The sequence below is a fragment of the Tympanuchus pallidicinctus genome, unplaced genomic scaffold, assembly GCF_026119805.1.
Source record: "Tympanuchus pallidicinctus isolate F22 unplaced genomic scaffold, pur_lepc_1.0 scaffold11, whole genome shotgun sequence".
Taxonomy (NCBI): Eukaryota; Metazoa; Chordata; class Aves; order Galliformes; family Phasianidae; genus Tympanuchus; species Tympanuchus pallidicinctus.
Window position 1 is genome coordinate 17,223,035 of NW_026294627.1, and position 15,274 is coordinate 17,238,308.

The window sequence follows — 15,274 nt, forward strand, 5'->3', positions numbered from 1 at the left end:
GAGTAAGTCTATATACGAAGTTTCAATGTGTGTATGTACCAGATCTAGTGAAAATTACCTGACTGGACTTGCTTACATCAGAACCGAAGACTAATAAATTTAATTTAATGCATTCAAGTTTCAGAGACACTGCTTTGAATAATCATCTGAGCTGTGCCCAGTAGCAGAGATCACAGTGCAGCAACTACACGTAACAGGCACAGAAGTACACACTGTCTCTACCCACTTAAATAATAGGGACTTTTCCATCATGTAATCCCCTCTCAACCATTGTAGAACACTCCTGTCTGAATTAAGCAAATGTACTAGTTTTCAGAGTATGTAAGTATGTTGTCTTATTTAGTACTCATTGTAGTCTTCCTGCCTTTCTAGAAAAGATTTCCATTGATGTTTAAAAACAGAAGGTTGAAAAACCTTCCTCCCACTGCTCCTTCTTTAACACTAAATCAAATGGCAATAGAAATACTTATGTACATGAATAACAGAAGTAATCAAAATGCAGCATCATCATCTTTCTTGTCTCTGTTTTATCATGTGATTACCAGATTGAGTTGCTATGCTAAGTAAAATATGCAAACCCTAAATGTCCTTAAATACATACTCTAAAGCAAACTAAGCGCATAGGCCTACATCCATCATGGAACAGTCATATAAAACAGGAAATTTATGATCTAAGCATTAGGATAGGATGTTTCCATCAGAACCTGGCACGTTTTGTGCAGAACAGAAACAGTAGATGAGCAGTAGATGCAGCAGAACAAACAAAATGAAAAACCATATTGGAGCAAAAGGGTTGTAGTAATCAGCACATCGGACATCTGATCCTGCTCAAATCAAAGACAGCAAGAAGTTTCTTACTCCCGTTTTTCATCCTTTTCACTGCCAATCTACAAGAAACTGTTAACAGAGGCACAGTAATAGCAGTGATTGAACACAAACAGGTGCAAATCAGTGAGGAGTTACTATGCACACAACTTTAAAGTATCGCGTAGCAAAAGCAGGCTTACTTCATTCCCACCACTTCAGCTTGAAGCTAGCATCATCTTTACCGTATCACAGGAGTTAAACTGAAGCAGAGCTGTGCACCCAAGCCTGTATGTCAAGTAAACCAGATCCTTACCGGAAATTAGAAATAGTTTTCTCTGTTGCAAAAAGTCACCTCCATGATTTTCCATTGAAATTGGAACACTATGGCTGCAGACAATGCTGCTTTTACAGCCTTTGTATTTTGTTAAGTTATTGCCCATCAGTGAAGACAGAAACATAACTTGGTGCAAGTCATGATGACAAAAAACAGCAGGTGTAGAGATGTGAGAGAGCCAGATCAAGAGCCAACCACTTGAAAGCAAAAGTTAGTATTACAGCTTTAGACAGCAGCATTTTGTCTAGCTCCTGAATTCCTGTTGTATGGCTGGATGAAATCCAGCCTTTGCTTAAGCTGAGAGTACTGTTCCTATAAGTTTCAGGATTTCACTTGGACAGTAAATAGCCTAACAACTTGCCTGCAAAAGAAGTCAAAGAAGGAATTACAGACCTCCTAAATCACTTGGTCCTAAACAAAATGCCAACTGGTATTATGTATGAGACATGAAGTGACAGCATCAGTCACAGCTGTTGAAACAATAACTAGTAATATTAGCTCTCCACTGAAGTGGTATAATTACTCACAGCTCCTTTGCAGTACAGACGTAGTTGTCCTGCTGGAGTTCGAACAATCACAGACATTCTCTTCCTGTTACTATTGAAAGAAAAACATTTGTTTTCATTACTTATATTGATGAAGCAGAAGCCCTGTTCTAGCCAGTGAATACTCAGTTGTGCTTAGTGCATCAAGGATTGTGCGAGGTGGAAGAGTAGCAATTTAAGACCTCACACAGTCCTAGAAAGCAAGAAGAAATACTAAGTTGCACATTTCCAGCTTCAGCCCCATGGTTCCCATGGGCAAGCACTTGATCAAAACACCTGTACTGGCAGCCAAATGTGAGCAAGAACTTGGAAAAAAGCAAGATGGCATAACAATTATCTTGAACAAAGAGGAGTCATTTACTCTCATCTTTTTTATTATATCTTGTATGAATATAATTATATCTATTATATCTATATTAATGTTTTGGGGATTCTGGCTAGAAATGGAAATATTAAGGCTGAAAGTGTATTACTCCTAACATACTGAAACAAATACCTACTGACATAGGGGCCTTTATTTAAATTTTTAACTCAAAAGAATGAAGAACATGCAAAAATATCACAGAAAGTAGTCATACTCCAGATCAGGTCTTAGCCTCCTTACTCTCTGAGAGCTGCACATCAAAACCAAGTCTTGTATATGTGTATTTTTAAAGTAAACAGTGTAAGAATCTAAGGTTTAAGAGTTAAGGTAAGGGATTTTTTTAAACTTAATTATTTTAAATATATACATTTTGACATTTCAGTTATCCACCTCTCTTTTCTAATATACACTGGAAATAAAAATGCAGTTTATAAGGGTGAGAGGCAAACAAATAAACTCCTCTCAAGAGAACTCCGAAGAAACTGTAGTTTCGTATTCAAAAGTTATCTGTAAGCATACTTGGATGCATCATTGGAAGCCAGGTTGGGTGGATCTTTAAGCAACCTGACCTAGTTAAAGATGTTTCTCCCCTTGGCAGGGAGCGTGGAATAGGTGATCTTTAATGGTCTTTCAAACCTAAAGCTGATTGTGACTTCTTGTAATTCTTGTCCTTAGCCAACAGAAGCAGATGGAAACAAGGAGCAGAGGTGTCCTCCTTCCTTCCTTACAAGTATGTAGAAACAGAGAAGAATGTGAAGTCTCAAATCCTCCTCTTTAAAAGTTACTCTGGCAGATCTAACCTCTTTTTGTGAGCTTGGGAAACATTTACACAATAGCAAGCTCTTACTATGTCTCATCAGACAAAACCATCTTTTTGTGCTTTCCAAAACAAGTCTGGAAGCAAGTTAACTATCCTAAGAATTTATGCTGCAAACTAATGGCCTTGGGGAACTTCCATGTGCTTTTGAAATGTAATTATAGGGATTCCCTCACTTGGTCAAGTGGGAAAGTTGATACACACAGGGAAGGGCTAGGACAGCGCTTTCTAAAAGCACTGCATGAGGGCTACAGATACTCCTGTCTGTGGAGAGCAGTCAACTTGTCTGAAACCCTGAAGGACTCTTCTAGCACCTTTTAGATATTTTCATATGTAGCCTAAGTAGCTGCATTCAGAATGGGAAAAGGTGAAAAGAAATCAAAAGCAATCATGGCTAGTTGTTCACAGCTGAGATGTTTCTTACAATGAGCACCAAAAAGTCCTTCAGTAGGCAATTTTACCTATGAAAGTAAAACACAAGTGATTTGCACAACTTCTGTAAACACTCAATCTGAAATCATGTTCTTGAAGTAGACAAAGGATACATCAAGATACAAGTGAGGCATGGAGCAACACTCTCACAGCAGCAACTTCAAGGTAAAAAGAGAGCTTGGGTAGCAGAGAAACCTCCAACCTCACATTCTAACAGCTGCCACCAGACACCATTTTTTAAGTAACTCTTTTAGATCATGATTGGAAAATGGGGATGGAGGAGCAGGAGAAAAAAAACTAAGGAGGTTCAGGGTTTTTTTTACTGCATTAGCTATATATCTACCTATCAAAGATACATACTTATTTAAAATGTTTTTCACTACCCTGAGTAAAATATATTATAGAAAACTTACCTGGAAAATTCCAGAACATTAAGAATTTCAAAGGTTTTTTCTTTTCCCAGCTACAAAAACAAAGATATTTACTATTTTAAGTGCAAATCACGTGATATTCCTATGCGTTAACATACAAGTTAGTTGAAACACTTTTGCTTATACATCCTGGTGTAAATAAGCTGAGATAATAGCTCCCTCTCCTGGTATAAGTGACACAGAGCCTTGTTTAACGAAGATCATTTGACACGGCACTTCCATTTACTATTTTTATACAACTTCAAAAAAAAAATAAAATTATCTTACTGTTAGAGATATAAGCATCCTCTGCTTTCTGCAGAGAGGATCAGAGCATAGATAGCTCTAGAATACATGCCTTATCCTAAGCTCTTCTCCTTAATCTAAGCATTAGTTTCCTGCAAAATAAAAGGTTTGAAACAAGTTCCAGACTGTCAGATGTTTCAAGTGCCTGGCTTGGAGTTGTACCAAAAATTTGAAAGTGAATCCACAGAGAAGAAAAAAGTATATCCATTATTTTCAGTAAGCACCTACTAGGTATTCCACAGAAAGTTCTTATCTCAGCTGCACCTGTACATGTCTGGAGCCACTTCAGCACAAACTGCAACTTAGAGTCAGAATGTGGCTTCATGAGTTTGAGACTGCCATGTCAAATGTTATCTGCTAGTTACACACCCCACCATACATGCAGAGATTGCAAGGTACATAAAATTTCTTCAGAAGATTATCTAACTTGGAAGAAAAAGAAATGTTTTAATACAAGCAATTCAACATTTAGAAATACAGTAACTACCAAATACAACAGAACGAAATGTGCCAGACAAGCCTTTCAAGAAAAGAGGAGATGTAGCAGTGAGGGACATGGTTTAGTGGGCATGGTGGTGATTTTAGTGGTCTTTCTCAGCCTTGACTCTATGACTTCCTTATGGATGTGTGCTACTTTGAGCTTCCCAGTTTAAGTGAAATGTTCTTCAGACGCAACTGCCATAATTTCACATGAGCTTCCAACTCCCTACTGCCCATTCCACAGAGAAGAACAGAGGACTCTGCATATAAAATAGACTAAAACAACTCTTCACAACCAACAAAAGCCTTTTGTACCTACCTTAGTAAAGGCCTTAAAAGTAAGAAGAACTAAACAGTAAACATATATTTTCTACATGAGCTCATGAGCTTGGCACACAGTCTACCTACCGCATCAATGATAACTGAATGTGGAGTCCTTCCTGTGAAGACATAACCAAGTTTTTTTGCTCCTTTCACTAAAGCCCCTTCATCTGCCAATAAAATAAAAGATTAAATTTGATGTGATATGCAGAGAAAGGAAAGTACAAAGCTCACATCCAAGCAAGATGTGGTGCCAAAACAGAAGCCACCCTTCCTATTTATTCAAGCTGCTGTGTCTGTACAACTGCTAGAGTAGCACATTTTACTCCTTGAAATGCCATGTGAGATCAGCTAGACAAACTTCATACTCCATCTGTATAAAACACTCTGCAATTACTGAAGCATTAAGCCCCGCTGCTGTGGAGGAGTCATAGTTTCCTTCTACATGAAAAGGGGGAAATACCTGTTCAAAAAGCAAGATCAAAGCTGAGTTACCCTACATTCTTACAATGTTCATCTAAGGGGTTTGAACTGGATGGGCTTTAAAGTTCCTCCTAATTCAAGCCACTCTGCAATTCTGTGATGGGGAACAGGGTCCTGCTATTCTGAATACTGGCCCTATGTAGTTCTTTTAGTACTACTGCACTTCCTGAAAGGACAAAATGGGTGAAGATCATATCCAAATATGGCCAAGACTCCACTCTGTATCACACTGGGTCCTGTTTCAGCATCTACTAAATAAGGAAAAATAAACTGCACTTGTGCCAAATACACCAAATAACTTTACGTGCAGAAACAAATCAGTACTTCCACTTCCCTCTACACAGTGAAATCACTGGAAATTTTAGCTTTGCTTTTCAACCCTCAAAGAGACAAGAATGAGAGGCCTCTTAAGAGCAGAAGGGATAAGCTCAGCCTGTCAAAAACATAATGGGACTTAACAGCAGTTTTATAGAAGGCATTAAAAGCAGCGTGCACTAATGACAGAGGATGTCAGATCTACTGCTAGTATCACATAGGAGGACCATCTTGCTTTTAAAATTAGTGATCTTTTCAGAAGTTTCTGGACCTTCCTTTCATCCCCGTACATCCACTCCTTACATCCCATCTCTTCTCCCCCTCCCTCCCCCCCAAAAAAAAAGAAAGCAGCATCCAACCTGGAGAGGAGGCCTGGTAGATAATTTTATTTCCTTGTCTCTCAGGAACTACAGTGTGACACACGGCCAGCAGAGTGAGGAACTCCTGTATGTGTACAGCTGTAGGCTAGACAGAAAACCAGGAGAGGCAATTTTAGTATTACACACAGAGGCAGCTGTCCCCCAACTTGAGAGAATGACCTCTTAGATCACAGACAAAAAAAAAAAAAACTTGAAAAATAAAATAAAATAAAATAAAATAAAATAAAATAAATTCCCTGATTGCAGTAGTTGTCTTACTTGGCTCCAGAACATCAATACAACAGAGTCAAAAGCTAGCATTAATCAACTATATCGTTAAAGAGAAGTGTTTCACTTAAGTTACATAGAGTTGGAAAGCCCTCCAAACACCCTAATACAGAAGCACTAATTCTGTAATTAAAAACTAATTTGCCTTCAGCAAGCTTGCAGACGACACCAGGCTGAGCAGTGTAGTCGATACATTGGAGGGAAAGGAAGCCATCCAGAGGGACCTGGACAGGCTGGAGAAGTGGGCCCATGAGAACCTAATGAGGTTCAACAAGGCCAAGTGCAGGGTGCTGCATTTGGGTTGGGGCAATCCCAGGTACTGATAAAGGCTGGGGAAGAACTCCTTGAGAGCAGCCCTGCAGAAAAGGTACTTGAAGATCCTGGTGGACAAGAAGCTGGACGAGAGCCAGCAGTGTTTGCTGCAGCCCAGAAGGCCAACTGTGTTCTGGGCTGCACTAAAAAAGGGTGGCCAGCAGGGAGAGGGAGGTGATTGTCCCCCTCTACTCAGCTCTTGTGAAGCCCCATCTGCAGCACTGCGTCCAGGCCTGGAGCCTCCAGTGCAGGAAGGACGTGGAGCTCTTGGAGCAGGTCCAGAGGAGGGCACTGAGATGATCAGAGGGCTGGAGCACCTCTCCTATGAGGAACTGCTGGGCTTGTTTAGCTTGGAGAAGAGAAGGCTCCGGGGAGACCTCATTGTGGCCTTCCAGGACTTGAAGGGAGCTTATAAACAGGAGGAGATACAACTGGTTTTGAGGGTAGACAGTATAGGTTAAGGGGGAATGGTTTTAAACTAAGATAGGGGAGGTTTAGGTTAGATATTAGAAGGAAGTTTTTCACACAGAGGTTTGCCCAAGGAGGTTGTGGATGCCCCATCCCTGGAGGCATTCAAGATCAGGCTGGATTTGGCTCTGCACAGCCTGCTCTGGTGGTTGGTGACCCTGCCTGTGGCAGGAGGTTGAAACTCGATGATCATTGTGGTCCTTTTCAACCGATGTCATTCTATGATACGATATGTAGCACCCCAAGCTTCACACAGGCCAAAGATTTTAACTATATACTGATTATTAAGAAACAAGATCTACTGCTTTGATAGCTTCCATGAGAACTTTCAATAAATTGAAAGTAACCACACCAAAATTCAACTCATTGCAACTGTACTCTGAGTGAAGAACATACAGAGTGGATAGCTGCTGATTAACAAGCAAAAGTAGCCATCATGTTCTGTCACATGGGAACACTCATCCAGCCAAGCAGAAATTTCACCAACAGTTTCTACAACTTCAGCATCATGACACAACATCATTCAGACTGCCTAGTCACCAGATACATCCACGACACTGAAGATGTCACAACACACACCGCTCATCAGCAAATTCTGGCAATTATGGCTATAGTGATTGGAAGCAGAGCCCTCTATGCTGTTCTTACCTCCTTTTTTCCCCTCTCCTCTTGCCCCATATTTTCAGTCTCATAGCAGTCAGAAATAGTACTCAACTGCCCAGATCAAAACCAGGCATATTAACATCATATGCAGTTCACACCTTTACTAGGACACTTGGCTGAAATCATCTCAGTTCATCATGCTTTGACCATACTGCTCACAGTTGTTGCGTTGAAACCTTACATCACAACAGCCATTTGTACAGTGACAGAGTCATTTTAGCAGAAAATCACTGAAGTCATTCTTTGTGGTTCAGCTTGCAAACTTTCATGAGCTTTGGAATATGGAAAAAGACATCTTGTTTCCAAAATTCTCATTAGGATAGCTTATTTTATACTTTCTATCAGAGCAACTATGAAACCAAAAGTATTACATGAGCTATCAGCACATCAGGTCAAAAGAAATAGTACTGTAATATTACAAGGAAAATCAGAAGGAGACAAACACCAACCTTATAAAACAAAGCCTGGTTTTTATCTACTGAAATCTTATAAAATCATCCAGTAAAACAGGATCCAAATGTTTTTTTTAAACGATTAGAAGATGCTTCTACACTGGCTATTTTCCCAGCATATAGTAGAACATTTCACAACAGAACTCAAAGGCTATGTTCAAATGAACACTTTTCAAGTGAAAGCTACATGCCACCAAATATTCTCTGATGTGTGAAACTTGTATTCTATGTATTTTTCTCAGAAATGTAGTACTAAAATGTGAAATACACCACACTCATTAACCACTAATCAGAGACATTAAAGACGCCTACATCAGAAAGGGAAATTTAAAATGCACCTTCCCTTAGTTAGAGCAGCAGCATTCACAGCTAGCTCTCAGACATTTTCATACTTCTCCATATACCACATGCTACATCACTGTCTCACACAGGCCTTTATCTTTGCATAGAGATTTCTGAGCTGCATGGTCACATGCCACTAAAATAACCACTGTCACATTCAACATGCAAAGAACAGAGGCCGCGGTTCAAGAAAATGAACAGATTACACATAACCAAAGAGTAGTGTGAGAAATGATAAGTTCACAGGAAAGCACTGTTTAAGAGGTTACTGCTGCTCCATTATTTCCAGTGAAAGCCATGAAAGATACCTCTACCTCTCAAAAATGCACAGCCTGCCAGACTCCCACTTCAGCACCCGCTGCTGCAGACCTTCAATGTCCTTCTCACAACTGTATCACCTAGCCTCTTTGCATGCTTCAATATTACCTGTTCTATCAGCTAGAAAAAACCTGTCTCGGGTAACATCACTGATTTTAATCATTCCTACATATATATTTCTGCTTACAATCCAGCAGGGTAATTTGCTGCTGCCTTGGTATTTTCACATCTCACAATGGACTCCCTGGCAATTTTCCAAACCTACAGCAGCTGATCACCAGACAGAAGCTTAGTTTATCAGGTCAGCTCTTCCACACAATTGTCATTCGTTTCCTTTCTATATTGTTCCAACAATGATATAATATTTATTGCACTGGCATGAATCAGGACAGAATGTTTGAATGTCAACTTCAGAGCTGTGAACAGCTCAGTCTCACTAACGGCTTTTGCAGTAATTTATCCTCTGCATCACACATTTAATCCCAGCATAAGGAAGTACCACAGGTTAAATGATCCTGCTTAATTACTTGTTTTCCTCTATTTAAAGCAAATCTCACAGATTCTTACTGATGGTCTCTATCAGGCATTCCTCATAAGTTTTATTTTACACTCAGATCTATTTTCTCCCAATTCCATTTCTTCCTTCCTCCTAAATCTGCAGCAGGAACAAAGCTCTCATTCCAGGTTTCTTCTTCCCCACTCCTCTCTCTGGGTGCCAACAGCTCTGGGTCAAAGCTATTGCATCTCTCTGAATAATAGGAGAAATGCCCAGCTTCAATGATTTCCAATCAGGCAAAAGATCTCAGTGAAACAGCAAAGTTTTTATTGGTTATTGCAATGGAGGGTGCACACCCCTTTATGGCAAGGGAGAAATCACACTCTTGATCAGTGAAACACTTCTCATTATACCTTTTTCTCCTGTCACAGGCTTTTCCTTGCCTGTTTCCTATTTACTAGTTACTCCAGGCTTACAATCTATGCAACACATTTGTTAATCCATTTTTCCATATGAGGTCTAACATCAACCTATTGTTTTTAGGATCATTTTGTATATTTCTATGGATACAGAAGGGCAATATTTCTTGAAGCTGTTATAGCTGTTTCATCCTGTGCCAGGCATTCCTTACCCTGCTCTGTATTTTTCCTTCCCTTACTACTTATGAAAGCCATATTTAAGAACAAACCCATATCAGAAAATATCTAAAGGTTACTAAGCCCCAATTCCTGATTTATGGCACCTATTATGTTGTGCTAGCAAGCATAAATTCAGTTCTATATTTACATGTATTTAGCAGCCTTTCCCTTGCGTATTCCTTTGCAAAAGCTCTCATTGTTCATGCTTGATCCCGGTGGGTGTTGCTCAAACCCTCTCGACTAATTTTTTACCCTGGTCAGGGTGTCCTAGCTTCTGCTCTATTCTGTTGCCCAGCATCTTTCTTGCAGCAGCCGTTTTGTAAGAAGTTAGTTATAAGTTCAGTAAGGGTCTACACCTTGGCACTGGAAGTTTCTACTGCAAAAACACAATTTAACTCTCACAATAAGGTCAGTGTGGAATACCGGATCTGTAACCACTCCTTGAGCAATATATCTCACTGGCTGAACTTAATTCACACTGTGTCTCTAAAGTAAGAGCTACGGACATGTGGAGACAGTCTCATTTCTGGAAGCAGTCTCTGAATTGTTATCTACAAAGCGTTATCTGCAATAAATATAGATACGCCTTTTTTTGCCTTGTCTAGAAGGCACAACACTAACCACTATCAAGCAGAACACAGAGCAGTGGTCAGAAAACCATTATTAGAACTTTTCATCCCTTTGCATACATGTTCTCCGTTACTCAGGGGGAATAAACACTGTGCTGAAACTTGGTCTTTTGGAACAAACTACATATCTGCATGGCACACGTGCAGGTCAGCCACTCTGAAGAAACTGCATTATTTTAGCTAGATACTCATAGTCTGAAGTTACAAAGAGATTACATATAAAGTTAAATGTAATTTCTTTATTCACTTCCAGCAGTATCAGATTTAAGAACTTGACCTTATTGCTTTGAATAAATGCTGCCCATCCTGCCAATGATAGCCAGTAAAATACTTACTCATTTCATTACCAGAGAGAACTATAACTCACTATCTCAAAAAGATATAAGAATTCCTACTGTTTTGCTCATTAAACTATGTGGAGAATAGCTGAGGATCCAGTCATGCTGGTCACCTCTAGAACAGGGAAGCTGGTAAGGTTGGAGTGGGTGTTTCAGGAACTCACTCAGAAACACATTAAGGGGCACTGGAATTCCAAGTGAATTAAATACAAGTTTTTCTTGTCAAAACCACTGAAAAATAACCAATGATTGAATGAGTGTACTTCAATAAAAGAAAAATGTCCAAGTCCCATATGCAGCATGCAAAAAAGCAAAAGAGTAACAAGTATTTCTTGTCAACTGACTAATTGTGACATGGAAGTGCATATGAAACAATGAATTTCTCCATGTGGAAAAAGTTGCACTCATTGACATTCATTGATGCTTGCTGAACACATATGGAGACCAAACTGTGTGTCTGAGCACAGTGAGGCAGTGGGTGGTGCATTTCAGCAGTGGTGACAGCAACCTAAAAGACAAGCCATGTTCCAGTCAAGCCATGCACAGCTGTCACATCAGAAAATTAAGTGTCTTAATAATCAGATGATCTGCACAAATTGGCTAATAGTGTGATTATGTCGAAAAACAGTGCTTTGTAGCTGAGAATTTGTTCTGTCAAATAGTGTAACTGTGCTCTACCTATTTAATTTCCATGGAAATAAACAGGAGGCATTACTTTTGGAGCCACCTGCATATTATATTTTTTTAAATTTTCATATTGGAAAGAAAATTACTTGGTGTTGAGACAGCTCTAAAAGTAATGTACGTGAGTGGATTGAAAAGAAAAAAAAAGCAATGCAATCTTCACAACCAAAGCAGTGTGCTGTTTAATGAGTGTTGGTAGAAGATAACACACTGATAGCTCCAGCTGCAAAAAGGCAAATGTTTAAAAGGAATTCACTGCCTTGCTGAGTACAGCAGCTTCTGACCCCACAGTGCTGCTAGTGCTGTAAGTCCCATTTCACCATCTCAGTTCTCTAAATGAGTAGAAACTGTCATACATACATGAACAACATCTGCATGCATCAACAAGCTATGAAAATTGAAGTGATCCACATAAACACAGACAATTTATACACCTGAACAGGCTTGAAGCTAAGGGCTAAAAACAGGTAACTTTTTACTCTCCATGCTGTAATCCAGTCCTCATCTCATAGATGCAGTTTGAGAGAGAGACCTATATTTTAAAAGAACGCAGGCAAACTGTTGCACCCATTCTTTAAGTCTTACGCTAAATCATCACTTCCCCACGTGTAGCATCTGTTCCTGCAGTACAGTCAGGCTTCAAAAGGCATCTGTGGGCTACAAGAGGCCCATCTGAAGTAACATAAGGCAGAAATTTCCCCACTGCTTGCCTGATAGCTGATTTAACTCAGCGAGTTCGCTCTAACAGTGCAATAACTTACCTGCACTCAAGTTGCCAGCTAAAAGGCAGCCTGGATACATAAGAGCTGAACGTGATGAACAAAGCTCTCTCTCTCAGCTGTCTTTACAGTGACACCTACGGATACTACCTAAACCTATTTGTCAGCAGTGAATTTTCCATCTATCCCACAAAGAAGCAGCTCTACCCTGAGGAGATTAAAAAAAAAAAGAGATATCCGAAGGTTAAGGAGCCACCTCAAGGGTAGATGAGAAACTCTCAATCCATCTAATGTATGTCTCTTCTGCTTAGCATACTGAAACATAAAATCACATCTACAGACCCCTAAGAGTAACAGACAGTGAGTAAGAGCCCAAGCACATATTACCTATAGTCTGCACCTAAGCCTTTAGTGCAGCAACTACCACTTTGGAGCCACTACCATAAACCACAACTGTAACTGCACATTAATAATATGGGATGCCATCCAAAGGGAGTTGGACAGGCTTGAGAGGTGGGCTGATTCCAACCTTATGAAGTTCAACAGGGCCAAGTGCAAGGTCCTGCTTCTGGGTCAGGGCAATTCCAAGCACAGATACAGGTTGAGTGGAAAATGGCTTGAGAGCAGCGCTGAGGAGAAGGATTTGGGGGTGTCAATGAAAGACTGAACATGAGCTGGCAATGTGTGTTCACAGACCAGAAGGCCAACTGTATCCTGGGTTGCATCAAGAGAAGCATGACCAGCAGGTCATGGGAGCTGATTCTGTCCCTCTACTCTGCTCTCATGAGACCCTGTCCGGAGTACTGTGTCCAGTTCTGGGTCCCCAGACACAAGAAGGACATGGAGCTGGTGGAGCGGGTCCATAGGAGGGACACTAATCAGAACGGTGGAGCACCTCTTGTATGGGGACAGACTGAGAGAGCTGGGGCTCTTCAGACTGGAGAAGAGAAGGCTCCAAGGGGACCTTACAGCAGTCTTCCAGTACTTGAAGGGAGCCTACAGGAAAGCTGGGGAGGGAGCTAGATGATGTTTAAGGTCCCTTCCAACATAAACCATTCTATGATTTTATGATTCTGTGATAAACAGAACACAGGAACAGGAGGTAATCCTCATCCTGGATGTAGGTCTTTCTAGTACAGTTGAGTGCCAAAGCCACACAAGAAGCCAGTGCATTATCCAGAGAGGGATAACAGGAGCTGTCTTCAGGCTCCTTCACCTTGAGGAATTTAATGCAATGCACGGTAATAAAATAATCCTTCAGATATTTGCACTATGATGCATTTCAAGTTGTTAATGCTGTAAAGCAAAGCAGAAAGCAAAGCTTTGCAGCAGAAAAACAGCATGTTGTAAGTTTATTTTAGATGTTCATATTAAACTTAGCCTGCCAAGTTACAGAAATTATACAGTAAGAAGAACAGTCTGCTAACCAAGTTTGTTTTTTCAGTTTTTGCTTGCCAATATCCACATCCCATACTGTGGCACAGCTTCTGCAGAACAGAAGGGTCATGCTTTTTAATTTTCTCTCTACATTTTGCAAGTGATTTCTTCTTCTTTTTATAGCTACAAAATGTCTAAATAAGAAGAGAACTGACAGTCCTAAGAAGTACGTCCCCTTGGGATATAACTAATGACACAAAAACTATCCATTGCTTTAGGTCTCAGTCACTGTAAGATTAGGCTTGCAATTAAATCCTAATCTGCTATGTTCTTTACAGAATCTCCATCAGTTGCAGCATTTTAAGCAGGTCTCAATACAATCACCTTGCAATGCCCTGAATTATTGCTAAAAATAAAAAAAAAATTAAAGGTATTTTAACAGGAAGAGGTAGGAAGAAGCCAATTTGTTTCCTATATCTCTCTGTGCTTTCATCTGTTTTATGACAAACCTGTAGAGCAAACTTGAAGCAGATTTGTTTAGCATTCAGTTTCAGACTGGTCTAGAAAATAGGGCATTTAAGAGACATGACATTCACGAAGTAGACTTACATGGTCATTTTCAATGTTTTGTAGCAGTCTTGGGTCATCAAATTCACACGATTCACTGGTAGGAGGAGGTAGCTGGCTGCAGAGCAAGACAAGACAAATATAACAGTAAGGATATTGCCTTTCTTATCAGTTCATCTCTTTCTATTCATCCACTTTGTTGGAGAGAAAGAACTAAAATAAAATCCTACTGCCCTAGCAAGTATTGTGAAAAGATCATATGACTCATACACAAAATGCTGAAAATAATTGACACTCTCTTCACCACAGCAGTAAGAAGCCTTAAGAGGTATGCCTGGAAGTGTATTTCAACATTCAAGTGTCAGTACACCTCCTGGGACAGGCGTAGCAGAAACACCTTTTAAGTGTTCTTAAAATACATTGATTCCAAGTTTCATCTCTTAAGTCAGTGAATTCTGCTCTAAGTTGACTCCTGAAGGACTCTGAGCCTATAATCCAAATTAGTATCTGGAAGAAAATCTAGAAATTCTTTTACAGAGCTGATTAATGGAAGCATATGAGGACAAAAAAAAAAAAAAAAAAAAAATTAATGAAGGAAGCAACAACACGAAAGGAGAGAAGCATCTACAGAAATTCCATCTCAGCAGATGGAGCAGCCTCTCATATTAACTTCTTCCTGGAAGTAATCACAAAAATCAGAAGCACTAGAAAAGCTTAACTTAGCTCCTAAGGAAGTAGTTTCCTAATAGCACTCAGTGTTTACCTGTTTCTTCAGGGGTACTCACCTCTTACCCATATCAGACATTCAAAGCCACATCAGCACTCTCTGGCTCTTTCCCACTTCCTGTTAAACTGAATGTGCTACATTGACACCTTCTGTGAATGACTTCCTTCGAGGCTTTCACTCCCTCTATGACACTAACACATCTAGCACTTTCCCAGCTTACCAAGTAAAACATCACATTTCAGTTAAGAAATTCCTTTGCTTCTTGTCAACTTTGAGCTTAGTG

At 39.9% G+C, this 15,274-nt stretch overlaps 1 protein-coding gene across 5 annotated transcripts in view; it reads right to left on the minus strand.

Annotated features, from left to right (window-relative positions):
• Window positions 1-15,274, minus strand: part of ATP8A2 (ATPase phospholipid transporting 8A2) — a 314,861-nt gene that overhangs the window by 233,823 nt on the left and 65,764 nt on the right. For all 5 annotated transcript variants that reach the window (XM_052671190.1, XM_052671191.1, XM_052671189.1 and 2 more), the window contains 5 exons: window positions 14,307-14,382; window positions 5,974-6,079; window positions 4,904-4,986; window positions 3,713-3,762; window positions 1,669-1,738 (listed from right to left, as the gene is read on the minus strand). In XM_052671190.1, the coding sequence (XP_052527150.1) occupies window positions 1,669-1,738; window positions 3,713-3,762; window positions 4,904-4,986; window positions 5,974-6,079; window positions 14,307-14,382 (385 nt within the window). The remainder of the gene's footprint in view (window positions 1-1,668; window positions 1,739-3,712; window positions 3,763-4,903; window positions 4,987-5,973; window positions 6,080-14,306; window positions 14,383-15,274) is intronic.